Source organism: Dromiciops gliroides, chromosome 5, assembly GCF_019393635.1.
Source record: "Dromiciops gliroides isolate mDroGli1 chromosome 5, mDroGli1.pri, whole genome shotgun sequence".
NCBI lineage: Eukaryota > Metazoa > Chordata > Mammalia > Microbiotheria > Microbiotheriidae > Dromiciops > Dromiciops gliroides.
In genome coordinates this window covers 154,910,065-154,926,295 of record NC_057865.1, presented here as the reverse complement: position 1 = coordinate 154,926,295, position 16,231 = coordinate 154,910,065, and the positions used below count along the sequence as shown (strand labels likewise).

The 16,231-nt window shown below is 37.5% G+C and overlaps 1 protein-coding gene across 1 annotated transcript in view; it reads left to right on the top strand.

The window, feature by feature from the left end:
- Positions 1 to 248: 248 nt before the first annotated feature.
- Positions 249 to 16,231, top strand: part of LOC122728842 (cadherin-related family member 3-like) — a 136,339-nt gene continuing 120,356 nt past the window's right edge. Inside the window, exons 1-5 of the mRNA XM_043967588.1 lie at positions 249 to 301; positions 4,761 to 4,935; positions 11,417 to 11,615; positions 12,487 to 12,657; positions 15,933 to 16,027. Of these exons, the coding sequence (XP_043823523.1) occupies positions 249 to 301; positions 4,761 to 4,935; positions 11,417 to 11,615; positions 12,487 to 12,657; positions 15,933 to 16,027 (693 nt within the window). The remainder of the gene's footprint in view (positions 302 to 4,760; positions 4,936 to 11,416; positions 11,616 to 12,486; positions 12,658 to 15,932; positions 16,028 to 16,231) is intronic.

Below are 16,231 nucleotides of genomic sequence, written 5' to 3'. Positions count from 1 at the left end.
TGGCTCATTTCCTGAGCCTCAGTTATGGTTCCCACAGCTCCATGTATCCCCAGCATCACCCCACCATTGAGTCCATCTACTTTCATCTCCGGAACTGTGTAGTTAGTTACCTGGATGGGCCACATGGTTTCCTACACCTGTATCCAGGGAATCAAGTCTGTTTTTCCATGTAGGTTTCCTCTACCTTCTGTCTGACTCTTCTGTCTCTAGTTCTCAAGCTCCTTTGCAGCCCCATGTTATTAAAGGCCATGCCTAAGTCTAAGTACAACGTGTATGAACTAGGAATGAACTTGAAAGTTGTGTTAGTGGTGAAACAAATACTTAGGGCACACCTTGTCAAAGAGCTAACCCTGTCCAGAGAATTTTATACCCCATTCAGAGGACAGTTGAGATATACTCTGCCCAGATTTTGAAGGGGCTTCTAAAAACACCTAGACCACTGTCCACTCCTCTAATGCATGAATACTATCTGTAACATCCCTGATGCTCATCCAGACTGGTATTGAATCCCTCTACCCATACGATGCTTCTTTTCAAAGTGACTAATTAAGTTTCAAAGATTTAATCATTAGTATGTTCTTTACATGTAATTGAAATGTACCTTCTTGTAACTTATATTGTACCCATTGATCTTTTTTCTTTGGAAAAGAAAACTGCAATAAATAAGTCTCATACCTTTTTCACATGACAGCCTCATGATATGTGTAGACAACTATTATTTACAAGATGTCTACCCTTTCGCTTGACCTACAAGTATCATTTTGGGGCCTTTGCCATTTTTTTTTTGCATCCCCAATCCTTAGCCCAGCACCACTCACACAGCTACTTTCCAGCTGAGGTTCTGGCATACTGCTATTTACTGTATCAATCCTGCTATCAAATGACCCAGTATGGTAATGGGGGCTGCAGCCATATGCATGAAATTTCTCCTTGTTAGAGTCAACCATCATTCTGGAATTTCAAAATCATTCTGGATAATGACATTTATCCCAGTTAAACGGTTCCCCCACCCCCACCCTGGGTTCTGTGTTATTCTACTGATTTGATAAGCATACCATTTATGTCTTCATCCAAATTATTAATAAGAATGGTATCAATCAGAACTCTTTGGTTATGGTCATCCAAGCAGTCTTTGAATATATCTTGTATCACCAGCAAGTCTCCATTTCTTTATTTTTTCCATAGAATATGTGACACTTTTTGTTTTTAATGTGTCAATTTTAAGAAGCATTTTGGTAGAGTGGAAAACACTCCAGAGCTGAAGTCTGAGGGACCTGGATTTGTATCTTGAATATGACACTCTTGTTGCTGTTTGTCCTAAAGGACAAACATTCGTGAAGATGACCATGACATCAGGAAGTGATGTCATGGCTAGCAGTGAATTGGATTTCAGTGAAGGAGGGCTGCGCAAAGTCACAAACCTCACTCTCTTCCAGAGCTATCTGGGACCAGTGGCAAGATATATATCAGGACAACTGGAGATGGCCCCAGATGTTTAAGGCAATTGGGATAAGTGACTTGCCCAGGGTCACACAGCTAGCAAGTGTCTGAGGTGAGATTTGAACTCAGGTCCTCCCAACTTCAGGGCCAGTGCTCTATCCACTCCACCACCTAGCTGCCCTATGACACTCTTACATGTGTGACCCAAAATTAAGTCATTTGTCCTCATCATGCCTTAATTTTCATATAAGCAAAATGAAAGGTATAGTAACTGCAATATCTTTCTCACAGCAGTATTTTGAGGATTGAATGAGAGCATGTATATAAAGCACTCTGCAGCCTCCCTGAAGTCAAGACATGCTATGGTTATACTGTTCCCCTGAGTTACTAGGATAATAACCCTGTTGTCAAAGGAAATGAGAACAATCTGAAATAGTTTGCTCTTACTTAATTCATGTTTCTTCCTAATAATCACCTTTCCTTTTATAAGGGCTTACAAACTATTTAATAATTTATTCTAGAAAGTAGCCAGAGGTCAATTTAAAGTTCATGATATTTTTAAGTACTGAATTCTCTTTTCATTGTTAATTCAAGACATTTGTCTGTTTTCAGTCCACTAGCATTTTTAGCATTATTTTTATAATGATGCATCTTAAGAAAACTGAAAAATGGAGGCAACTTTAGCATTTAAGTCAAATGAGTAGAGATTAGGTCTGTATACTATTTGGCAATAATATTTGCTTTGCCATGTAAGCACCTATAGGCACATAAATACTTCGTTACAGCAGCTTTTCCATTGCTTTTGTTGTTATTTACATGACAAAGATTTGATTTAACTATATAAGACCTGTTGGGGCCTCACAAAGATATTTAATCTGTGCCAAATAGTATGTATTAATGACCATCTCATCAAGCTACACTCAAAACTTGTAGCAGGCTTGGAATGAAACCTAAACCTCAAAAAATCCAATCCATTGTCAATTTTCAATACAGAACCTTATATCCAACAACTACTTTGATTAATCCTTTCTTTTTAAAAATTCTTTATTGAACTTTAAAAAAATACTTCAACATTTCATGATATAGTACCCTGCTATCTGGGTCAAATGTCTGACAGTCCAGTCAACATTATCCATTTTTCCAACTTGATAGTGAGAAATAAAGGAATATTTTACCATTTGTCCTATGGATGCCATTGTATATAATGTGAATCCAGCTACCTTTTGATCTTGTTTTCATTTACATTGTTGTAATCATTGTATATACTATCCTGTTTCTACTTTCTTTGTTATAAATCAATTTGAACAAGTCTCAAGTAAATTTCATTAAATTTGTCCATTTTTTTGCAGTAAGATAATATTCCATCACACACATATGTTATAATTTGCCCTGCCATCCTCTAATGGTTTTGTCTTGTCTTTTTTTCTCAGTCAAAAGTATTGCTATGATAAATTTAGTATATGTGGGATTAATGACTTCCTTTAACTACATACTTCCCTTTAACCTCTCATTTAACATTTTTCATTCCAATTTATATTCCAGTAGTACTCAATTGTACTATGGAGACCACATTTATTTAAATAATATAAAGTTCTCAGCCTATGGTAGAGAAAGATGCCAGTTGATAGCATATGTCCTTTGAGGTTCCAATGTGCAGGGAATATATATTACCTGAACAATGCCTCTTCATTGGCATCTAGTCAGTATTTAATCTATTCATTTAATTTAATTGAATAGTGTTGGTGGATTATAATAAACCATTTATATAAGTTACCAATAATGAACATATTTAAGATGATTACCTCTGCTTACAGAGGTTTTATCTTTGCCTGAAATTAATTGCTTTGCAGACCAAATGACCAGAAATCAACTTTAATTTAATCTTCTCTGTAATCAAATTCATCACCTAGACTTGTTTGCACTATGTTTAAACAACTAAGATATGATGCAGATTTTCTTACTTTACATTTATATGAATTTGTTCATTGTAAAATGTGAAATGTTACCTTAAAATATATGACTTTTTCAAAAAAGATGAGGGGATTATTTTGTTTGTTTTTCCATTTCCACTGCCACCACTTTAGGTCCTTCTTGTTTCTTACCATTATCCTTCAATAGCCTCTTTTTTTTTCTTCAATAGCCTCTTAACCAGTCTACCCAACAAAGACCTTTGTCCAAGATGGTTGCCCTAATGAAGACAAGCTGGCCAGTTCCCTCACAAATATTCCAGCAAGGGGCAGCTAAGTGGCACAGTGGATAGAGCACCAGTCCTGGATTCAGGAGAACCTGAGTTCAAATCCTGCCTCAGACACTTAACACTTACTAGCTATGTGACCCTGGGCAAGTCATTTAACCCCAATTGCCTCACCAAAACCAACAAAAAACCCCCAAATATTCCAGCAAAACCCTGAAATTTGCATGAGAAGAAACCCAATGATAAACTATAGTAAGTGACCTCACCTATTCCACCCCAGAAATATACAAAAAGCCAGCCAGCCACTTGCCAACAGTCAGAGAGTACCATCCTTAGGTCCTGGCAGGGGGTCAGGTACTCCTGGCTTTGGAAGATAAACTGTCACAGCAGCTTCTTAGAGCCCCAAGTGCCCCTCCCAACTTGAGGCAAGGACATCCCCACCAACCCCAATTTTAGAGTTGACTGTTCCCTAGAGTTCAGTCTGGTAACCCTGGTCGTTACAGGGCAGCTTGAGAGAGAGGGATCCCTAGATATCCTTGCTGCCCTGGAACTTTTGGCTTGCGTCCTGGGGCATGGTCACAATAAGCTGCCTCCATGTCATCACTGGGTAACACAATTTTTGCAGGGAAGTTATGGGGACAGGGCTCTCTTGCTGTACCCTCCCACTCCCGCTGAGAGGTGTCTTTTTATTCTTTTTTTTGGGGGGGGGTACAGGGGGAGGCAGATTCAGCTCTTGTTACCACTGCCCACCAATAGCAACAAAGAGGCTTGTACCCTACCTGAGCCCTTCAGAGAATGGCCTTCCTGTCGACACCAACCCAGGTTGCTGGACTCAGCAGCAGCAAGCCCAGGTTAACCACTGAGTCAGACGAGAGACAAAGCCACAAGCAACCCTTGCAATCTGCTCCTGCTGAAAACTTACCCGTGCTCCTACCCCCACCCCACTAGTAGCTTGAAGCCCCGCCCACCCCACCGGGACAGGAGGAACTTCACGTGCACTGGTCAATGAGCAAATTCCAAGTACCTCTTCTCTACCCCTTAATTTTAAATCTGTATAAATACATCTGTATACCTCATATGGGCCCATGAGTTTTATAATACCTTTAAAATTAAATTGTTTATACAGACTGCCACCTACCATTTTGAAAAAAAAAATGCTTGGAGCTCCCACATTGCAGAAGCCAGTGCCTGAGTCAAGCAAAGAAAACAGCATCCAAGCAAGACCGAACACAAGTGTGACATGCAGGGTTCTGTTTCTGGAGACTGTAAGAACTGAAGGCCTTCAAGAAAACTCCAGGGGTGTAAGAAATCAGCACCGAGTGTCAAGGACCTGAGCAGTATGGCAGCCCTCAGATCTGGACAGCCCAGGCCCAGAGATTCCCCAAATCCTTGCAATCCTGGTAGCATAGAGGACCCTGAAGATCCTGTACTTTGAAACTCAAATGCAAGGATGGGGCTGGGGGAAGGGGTAGAAGCCAACACAAAAACCCAAGAAGAGATCCATGGAGTCTGGCCCTGGAACAAAGCCACAGTCAGGAACTGAATTTGGAGAGCTGAGTAAAACTATAGATTTTCTGCCTCAATTCTCTCCTCATTGGGATTCATAGGGCTTACTGACATTAGAGTTATTTTCTCCAAATGTAGCACTCTCCTATTTAATTCCAGTGGTTCTTAATTTCCTAAATAAAGTCCAGACTCCTTATCTTGGCACTTCAGCTCCACAATTGTGCCCCAACACACCTTTCCACTATGTTCTACTATTGTCCAACACACACTCTAAGAGTCATAAAAATAATAATTATTGTCGTTCCTTATGCACACCCTCTGCTTTCATTTTGAATGCTTCAACTTTTGCTTGGAATACTAATCCCATTCTTTTCTGAGTGCCCCCCTCCTTCCCATTTCTGCCTGTCAACATGCTGCAAGACCCAAATGAGATGCCACATCATTAAAGACATCACAGCCTATAGTGATATTTCCTTACTAGTAAATCACATCACACTTTGCGCCTGTGTTATGACACATAACACATGCCTTGTATTCTAGTTTATCTTCTTTCTACTACCGAGCTGCAAGTTTCTTAGGCTAGAGATTAGGCTTTATTCATCTTTTGTTTCCTTCTCTAGTACTTCCTATCTAGCAGTGTTTAATTAATTTGTGTGGAATGAACAAATAAGTTAATTATGTGTAATCATGTGTATCTTACACATGTGTAAGAACATCAGCTCAGAGCACTCCTCTCTCCCTAAAGGGGCTCCTATTCAGGACTCATATAGGTGAAATTTGATTCTGGAGGAGTCTGATCTCTCCCCCATCCAGATTAGAGCAGGTTTTCCCCTCTTTAATTTCTGGCTCATTATAATCCCTCCATACCGTGATGTTTAAAATCTAAATTGTGGTCTCCTTAAATTAGAAGCTTCAGCACTAGTCTTTGGGCATTAAACATTTATTAAAGCATACAGGTATTCACAAGGAGTTCAGAAAGTTAAGAAAAAGGCCTATGTAGCCTAGAGTTCCAGCCCAGTTGGGTTCTTCCTCAAGTCCTCCTCCAAGAGCCTGCTTTAATCAGGAACTCTTTAGCAAACTGATCGTGGAAGCTTTTTATAGGTCTGGAATAGAGGTGGTCCTTACACATTGCTTCAAGTTGATTGGTTGGCATCCTCCAAATCCTTTAAGGGCTAGCCAGGTGTAATTACAATCTAGTTAACTTTGAAGTAGGCTAATCAGCAGTCAATCACTCTCACTTGATTCAATCAGTTTAGATTAATCTCCAAGTGGGTCTTTGAGTATCTGCTAAATCCCATTATTTTATCACAATACCTAGAGGAGGAACTCCAAGAAAAATGTCTTAAACAAAACTTAGATTTGGTTCATGCCTAGAGTCTCCTCAAAATGGAATGAATCCCTTTTAGGAAAGTTACCAAAGGAACAAAGAAATAGGTAAGAGCTATAAAACAGCTACTTTTTTTCCTTCCACAAAAGAAATACAGAGAGAGACAGAGACAGAGACAGAGACAAACAGAGATAGGGCAAGAATTTAGGACCAAAGAAGATATAGAAAGCATTATGAAATGTAAAATAGATAATTTTGATTATATAAAGTTATTTAAGGAGGGGCAGGTTCTTCACTTGCCTGGCCTGTTCCCTGGTCTGTAGATTACCCCAGGGCAACTTGCTAATTAACAAGACAGCAAAACTTTGTGTGCTGTGGTTGTTAGCTCTGAAGAGCCTGTGCCCCTCCCCAACCTGGGTGATTACTACTCAAGCATACTTACTGGTTACCAGCAGGTATGAAAAACCCAAGTTCAGTCTCAGGACCAGCAGAGACCTCTGTAATCTCCCCTCCCTGCCAACTGTAATGATTGGAATGATGCCACCTACTGGAGACTTACTATAGGAAAGCTCCACCATGAATAGAATGCCTCAGAGGGCAAGGCCATTCGGCTTTCACTTGGCTTCAGGAAATAAAGTTTGCGCATGGCTACTGTCCACCAAGGCTACCAGCCAATCAACTTGAGGAGCCTCCCATTTTCTGGGAGGGGACAGGAAGGAGGAAGGAGGCCGTGCGAAGAGAGGTTTGTCTCTTTTGGGTTCCTGACTTGATGGTGGTGGTGGCGGCAGAGGACTTCACAGTAAATTTGAGGAAAGATAGGAATGCCAGGCTGTTGGAATTCTGTTCTCAATCTTTCTCTTTCTATCTTTCAATAAACCCTTAAAAACCTAAACTAGTTGTATTACTGATTTTAGTCAGTTTCCTCCAAAACTGGGGGAACAGATTAGAACCCACATTTAGAATCTTAAATTACACACAACTGTTCAGCCCTCTCACCCTACCCTGAGCTTAGTTCCAGACAACACTGGTGCTTCAGATGATTTAGAGGCTCCTGTGCGGTTTCTTTCCCTGGCTCATCCTGCCTAGGACTGGATCTGTGTCAGCATGACTGTGGGCTTGGGCTCCACTCTTACCCAGCACAGCAGCCCCCTCCTTCTGACCTTCTAAGCATCTTTGGTTGAAAAATTATCTCAGGACGTTCTTTTGTGGGTTTTGCTGCTCCAGGAATTGTCCTATGGCATTATTTGGAGGTTTTTTGGAGCGATTATGTCGAGTTCCGAGAGCTTACTACCTTTCTTCCACCATCTTGGCTCTGCCCTGTAACTCTGATTATATAAAATTAAAAAGCTTTTGCACAAACAAAACCAATGCAATAAAAATTATAAGGAAAGCAGAAAACTGGGAAAAATTTTTGCAAAATGTATCTCTGATAAAGGTGGTATTTCTCAAATATATAGAGAATTGAGTCAAATGTATATAAATACAAGTCATTTCCCAATTGATAAATTGTCAAATGGTAGGAACAGGCAGTTTTCACACAAAGAAATCAAAGCTATCTAATAGTAATGTGAGAAAATGCTATAAATCACAGAAGTGCAAATTAAAACAGCTCAGAGGTACCACCTCACACTTACCATAGTGGCAAATATAACAAAAAAGAAAAATGTTGGATGCTGGAGGGAATGTGAGAAAACAGACACACTAATTCCCCATTGGTTGAGTTGTGGACTGAACCAACCATTCTAGAGAGCAATTTAGAACCGTGCCCAAAAGGCTATAAAACTGTGCATAGCCTTTGACCCAGCAATACCACTACTAGTTTTATATCCCAAAGACATCCCTTCAAAGAGAAAAAAAAAAAGACCTATTTGTACAAAAATTTTTCTAGCATCTCTTTTTGTGGTAGCTAAGAATTGGAAATCAAAGGAATGCCCATCAATTGGGGAATGGCTAAATAAGTTGTGGTATATGATTGTAATGAAATATTATTGTTCTGTAAGAAATGACAAGCTGGATGATTTCAGAAAGGCCTGGAAAGACTTGTATGAACTGATGTATAGTGTGGTAAAAAAATATGAAAGTTTTTTAACAGTCGGTTAGGATAACTGAAAGACGCCAGTTTTTGAAGGACCACCCTTTTGGGGAGGAGACCAACAGTCCACCTGCTGCGCACGTCAGACTGCCTGCTACGCACTCGACTTCCGGGGTGCAAGCTTAAAAGACAAGGAGAGAACGGAAATGGGGCTTTTTCCTGCTCTGCTGGTCTCCTGACTGCGCTGCACAGGCTGATGTGGATGAGAGTTTCGACTGGGCCCAGCTCACGGTTAGCAGCAGCACACGGTCTCTCTCTCTCCAAAGGTGGCTTTCTCTTTTGGTGAGTTTTTATAAGGAATATAGACTAAGCTTAGACTTAAGACGATTTGTATTGTTTCTACTTTCCTATCCTTCTAATCAACATCACTACCATAACAATAAAAGGTCTATCTAGAAAACCAAAAGCTTCTTGCATTTACTAGTCTGGGAGATGAATTAAGGGAAAGGTTAAGTAGGGGAGATTTATGCTCACAATAGTGAAGTGAATAGGACCAGGAGAACATTGTGCATAGAGACAGCAATATTGTTTGATGAAGAATTATGAATGACTTAACTATTTTCAGCAATACAATGATCCAAGACAATTCCAAAGGACTAATGATGAAGCACATTAATCTCCAAAAAGAGAATTGATATTGATTGAACACAGATTGAAGCATGCTATTTTTCACTTTCCTTTTTTCCTTTTATTCAAGTTTTCCTTTACAAAATGACTAACATGGTCACGTTTTACATTATTGTACATGTATAACCTGTACCTGATTGCTTACCACCTCAGGGAAGAGGGGGAGGGGAGAGAGGAAGGGAAGGAGAGATAGAATTTGGAACTCAAAATTTTAAATAAAAAAATGCTTATTTAAAAAAAAGAGTAAGTACCAACTAAATCCCATCATTACCCCAACCCTTCTCTGTCAATTATTTCCTATTTATCCTGTAGATAGCTTGCTTTGTATAGATTTGTTTGCAAGCCTCTGCCATTAGAATGTAAGCTTTTTGAGGGCAGGGACTATCTTTTGTTTCTTTTTTCTATCCCCAGCACATAGCACAGTGTGTGGCACATAGTACTTTCTTAATAAATGTTTATTAATTGATTTATTGGGAAAAATCATACTCTCACGTAAAAATGAATCTTTTTTTTTTTAACAGTTAGAAGAGCATGGGATTTAGAGTCAGAAAATCTGGATTCAAAATTCAGCTAATTATTGCCTATGTGACTTAGTGTAAATTACTAAACCTCTTTGGGCCTCATTTTTCTCATCTGTAAAATTAGGGAATTGGACTCAATGATTCTAGTTCTAAATATGAGTCTATAAACCTATGAGTTAAGAAAAAAAACAGCTTGGCACTAGTTAAAAGAAAAAGCATCTGGTTTCCCCTCTCCTAATTCCCTCCCTCCATTAATTTACCAAAGTTCCATATTCTAAAACTCAACTCTAAAATACTCATTCATTAAATTGCAGCTATATAATATTCTTGGCATTGTTGAAAACGATCTTCATCACCTATGACTGGAAAAAAACCACAAAAACCTAGCAACAGAAATATGACCTTTGTGTATAGTTCTTTGGGAGGGGGGGGAGTGACTGGATTTACTCTTGAGTTAAAAACATGTTGACTTGTTGGCTTAATTTGAATGCAGATTAAATAGGTACAAATAAAGTGGAAAACTCTTAGGGAAACATTGTCCTTATGAACAGTAGCTGAAGAAAGTCTGAATATGAACATCTTCAGGACTCTTTTAATATGCTCAGGTATGTTTAGGTTTAGCTTTTGGAAAATTTTAATTTGTGATTCATAATATGGTCATAAAGATTTTAAAGAAAAAAGGATAAATTAGCATTTTTTAAAAAGCCAGATTTATTTTTTCACATGGTCATACTAAAGTGTTTAAATATTTTAGTCATTTTCTAATAGATCTGAATGAATAAATTCCTTAATAAATTTAAAAGAACTATAATGCTTTAGAAACAAAAGATTAGTAATCATTAGTAATTGCATGCATCAATAAATCATAGAAGTGTTAACAGGCTATTTTCTATAATGCTTAAGAATGCTTTCACATAAGAATATTTAGTATATTTCAATCATTAGTTACTTTAATAGGAATGGGAATTTACAGAAAGGCTATAAACATAGGCTAATATCATAGTTCATTTCCTTAGTATCTGGTCATATGGTTGGTTACTCTTTGGATTTTTGCCCTACCGAGTAAATTGAATAGTCCTAAAAGTCTGATTCAAACATGACTATTTCTGTTATTAAGTATATTCATGGAACATGGTGAGAAAAAATAGCATGAATGATGAGTATACTAGAGTGCCTATAAGTGGTCATTAAAAAATGAAAAAAAAAATTTAGTGGGTTTGAATATAAAAAGTTTGATATTTGAGTGCAATTTTATGCAAAGGATTGTAGGCTTAGAATCTTAGTAACTTGCAAGTAAATAAGTTGTTAATTATATTTAATTATATATAATAATTACAAAATACTAATTTTATTCTTTAAAAAATTAAAACCTTATTCTATGTTGGCATTTAAATTCTTTGCCATCTTGCATTAAACCATTTGTAAAAATTAGCCCATTATCTTCTATTATTAAATTCACTGACTCCATTTGTTTTAAAGGCATTGTTAAATTGGGTTATTGAATCCAATACCTATCATCAGGTCTGCTCTGGTCATACCTGCTCTAATACTAAAATAGGACTAAAAAACTATTTTAATACTGAATAGGATAAAATAGGTAATTTTACACTGTTTGGGGGGGGGAATGAGTTTTGTTATTTGATTCTAGTAAAATATCTAGTTTTCTTTGAGGCAAACAATAGAAATGATATTTTACCATATTTTTGACAAATGTTCAGAAGACTTTTCTTCTATGTCCAGTGTTTTCCAAGGTTACAACAGAAATACAGATTTTAATTAACCCTGTGAATTTGCCTGAAAATATGCCTCCTGGTACACAACTAAGCCGAGCTTATGATAAAGATGTGGTCGGAAAACCAGATGCTTATCATTTCTTGAATAAAACAGATGAATTTATAATTAATTCAGGTATTAATTTTCAATACTTTAATGATATTATTTAGAGTATACTTCTTGGACTGTCTACCTCTTATATGTGTATACTTTACAAGGACTGTGTGGTATTTAAATTTTCTTATCATAACTCATTTGTGTGATAGTTGTAAAAATGCAACACCACATTTCTGTCTTTGTTGAAAAGCAGTTAGGAAAAATATTCTAAAGTTTCATCAGGAGAAGTGAAGAGGTTTGATGCAATTTTTTTTCCCTCTAAAGATGGAGATAAAGGATTCCCAAAATGTCTTTACATCTAAGGTTTAAATAAGAATTAACTGATACATGTTTATTAAAGAATTATGTTCATTAAATAATTAATTTTTTTTAACTTTAAATATTGGGTTACCAGTTTGGGCAGTCATGGACCATTGTTGTTTTTCAGTCATTTCAGTCAAGTCCAATTTTCTGTGACATTTGGGGTTTTCTTGGCAAATATCCTGGATTGGTTTACTATTTCCTTCTCTAGTTCATTTTTGACAGATGAGGAAACTGAAGAAAACAGGGTTAAGTGACTTGCACAAGGTTACCCCAACATTTTGGAACTAGTTTTGGAGGAAGTACTCTGAAAGTTAATATTACAGATTCAATGGAATATTTTAAATTAATGTTTTCCTCGAGAGCTATAGGGATTTTTGCATCTGCTTTTGTTTTGTTTGTTTTCTGATGCAAAATATCACTAGCTAACTCTGTGTTTCTGGAAAATTATGTAGCCTCTTTGGACTTGATTTACTAATCTCTAAAATAATGGAGTTGGATTTGTTGCAATTTATGATCCCTCTTAGGTCTAAAAATACAAGATTCTCTATGTATTCAATATTTTAAAAGCCTGTTTCTATTTTCTTAGAGTCTGGTGTGATCACAAGTACCAAAATTTTTAATTTTGAAACGGATCCAAGAAGGTTCCTGTTCATAGTGGATACAGGAGGACTTAAGAGGCATGTTTTGATAATCAATATTATTGATTTGCCCGAAGCGCCAGACTGTTCTGCTGATCCTCAGTTTTCTTCAGGAACAGGTAAAGAACTATAATTTTTATTCAATAGATTTCCAGAATACGGAATCTCAACGATCATGTACTCAGATTGGATATAGAGACATTTGAGCAACAAAAGAAAAATTTTGGAGTGTAGTGAGAAATTTGTAATATCTAAGCTTAAAACGTGAAGATATAATTAGAATTCCCAGTCTATATCCTTTGGGTTAGAGAACAGTCATGGACAAGAATGGTCGGAATGCTGCAGAATAAAAAGAAGGTGCAGAATATAAAGAAGATGAGGGAGTGTGAAGTTGAAATAGAAAAATTCTGTTAATCTCAAAAATCAATTTATATCTGTAGTTGCTAAATGAAACATTGTGAGCATGTGATGGAAAAGGCTAAAAGGGGTTAACAGAAAAACGGAGGCTTGAGTCCTTATCAATAGTAGCTAAAAGGGTTAACAGAGAAACTAAGGTTTGTGTTCTTACAGTAACCAAGAAGGTTTGTCCCTATCAACCCTCACCATCATCAAGGGACAGTAACCAGGGACCATTAAGCATTAATAGCCATTAATATTCCTAGATGACAGGACACCTAGAAACCAGATCTTGAATAAAGACATATCATAAACACAGAGACCCTCTGGGTCTGACAAGTTTAAGCATGTCTTTATGATCATGTGCGGAAAGGACTAAATGTGTTCTTAGGTTCACTTTAACAACATGTAAACCCCCAAAAACACACCTCCAGGAAAAATGGCACCCACCTTGAAGGTTGTCTTATGACCCCAGGAAGTCCAAATTAGGATTAGACTTCCCATGAACCTCCCACAAGGAGGAGATTGAGATACTTTTTCTCACTATAAATATAATTCTTCTTCTTCCTATTTGAGACACCTTGCTGGTGCTCTCCCTGTGGTCAGCACAGTATTTCAATAAAACTTGGGAAACTGACCACTGAGTCTTTATAATTCTTTGGGATGCCTCACAATCTATTTGATCAATTAAATCCACCACCCACATAACATGGTCTTTACTATCAATATCCTAATCACACCATTACAGTATTAAATTATATCCTCTATACCTGTTTTTAGAAAAGGTAGAAATTTAGGGGAAAGGATTTCTTATATCTTTCATTTGGAATGTCTGGATAAATGGTAAATATTTTCTATAATCAAATTTAGCAGTTTACTCTTTTCAGTCCATTAGTTAGTGTGTGTGTTTTCCCCAAAAATATCAGGATCAAGGCTATTTTTGCAGCAAACAAATGAGGACTTATGTTAATGTGGTAAAATGTGTTGAGTTCAATGTTTCCAGGTTCTGTTTATTTATGTAGCATTAAAGAAGAGCTAATTGGCCTCAAATGGTTGAATTTTGAGTTCACAGGGCCTAGGGTACTGTGCACACTTCTTTCTTGACTAAAGGGGCCCCATCTTGGGACCCAGATGGATTAGAGAGAGAGAAAGATGTTGGCTTGTAATGATACCTAAGCCATCTTTTCTCAAAACTTTCTTCTCATTAAAGCCCTACTCCATTGCCCCAAGGGCAAACTGCTAAGAATTTAGATTTGGGCAAATATCTAGGGTTTCCATGAAGATATTCTATGAAGAACCTAATTAAAATTTGGAAAAGGTATTTCCTACACACAAAGAAACATTAATGAAAATTAAAGACACAATACACATTGAAATAACAATTTAAAATAAGATTCACTAAATTAACTTATAATTACTATTACATTCTTTTGGGAGGCTGAAAATTAAAACTCATTAAAATATAAAATAGTTTTTAGGACTGGCATTTTCTATTTTACTTCAGCTTGGTAACTTCTAAACAACATCTGGTTTGTGTATTTTGCTAAAAAATGGGCCAGGCTTGGGTTGATCCTTATTTATTGGAGGGTGGGGCTGGGGGTGGGGTGGGGGAATACTCATCTGCCTAAGATTAGACAAGTATAAACAAAAACCAACCAAACAAACAAAGGGCAGGTTTTTCAGGAAAGCAAACATTAGCTTAGCATTGGATGCTATTCCTTTCCACATCTGAATTCCTCTTGGTAATGCTACATTGGAAAGATATTACTGTAGGACAACAGGTATTCCACTCAAACCCCTGACACCAATTCCCCATAAGCTGTGCCTTTTAAACCTCTGAAGTCAAGGAAGCCAAACCAATATTTCAAGTCTTAAAACCCAGAGCTAAGTATAACCTCCTTAAAGGGAAACCAGACCAGTCAATATAAAACAGGTGCCATTCCAACAGTGGTAGTTTTGTGCTTGATTGTGAAGAGATGAGAATATCAGGCAATGGTGTTTGAACTTTACTTGGTAGGCAAAAGGGAACCATTTTGAAAAGAACTGTGTCATTTTCAAATCTGTGATAAGAACACCATGTCAGATAGTCAAGTGAAGGATGGGTTGGAAGAGGAAGAGAGTAGAGATGAGAAGGTCTTTCTGGAGGCTATTGCAATGATCCAGGCAGGGGGCAACAAAAATACTAGAATTTAAGAGTGATTGGGGAAAGATTACTATAGAAGTTGGGTTTTAGCTGGGACTTGGAGGGATCCAGGAAAACTGGGAGGTCAAGATAAGGAATCAGAACAAGACTAAAGAATATTGGGGGACGGGGGGAGGGGTACAGTAAGAAGACTGAAGGGAGAGAGGCGTCAGGTTATAAAGGGCTTTGAAAGCCAGGGGATTTTGTATTTGATCCTCCATAGAAGGCCACTGGAATTTATTGAATGATATATTTAATAGGTGACTTGGTGACATGGTGGGACCTGTGCTTAAGGAAGTTCTCTTTGGAAGCTGAATGAATGGAGGATGGACTGGAATGGGGGTAGATTTGAGGCAAGCTGATGAACCAGTAGGCTATTGCAATAGTCCAGGCATATGGAGATGAGGGCCTGTACCAAGGTCGGGACACTATCAGAGGAGAAAAGTGGGCATATCAGAGAGAGATTTTGTGAAGAGGAAATCAACAGACCTTGGCAACAGATTGGATATGGGAAGTGGATGACACCTAGGTTGTGAACCTGGGGAAATGGGAGGATGGTAGTATTGATGGGACTACTTAAGAATTATTATTTTGCTGTACCTCTTCTAGAAATTTCTAAGGAAATTGACCTAAAATGATAAATAATAAATTAAACTGAAGATCTAAGATCTCTTAAAATGATCTAAGAAATTCTTTTAAAAATGTTTAAAAGTTAAATGAACTCAAAATTGGGATTTTAAATTATTGCTTCATAAAGTGCTACCAAGTATACAATATTAAAACTGTAATAACAGCTACTTGTTTTTGCTTTTATAGCTACTGTAGCAATTGACGAGACTTACCCATTATTTCAGTCCATCTACAGAGTGATGGCCACAGATGAAGATGCTGCAGATAACGGTAGACTAAAGGTACTATACATATAAGAAGTGGTGTGAGAACTAGGTTATACAGCTCAAATATATTGCTGTGCCTCAATGGCATTTTAAAAGATGAATCACAAAGCTCCAGCTATTCTTTAAGAATGAAATCCTTAGTCGGCATTTCTGGTCAGCAGCATTCAATTTGAAAAGATTTACTTCATGAAAGTGATAAGCCAATAAAGTGCATGGCTT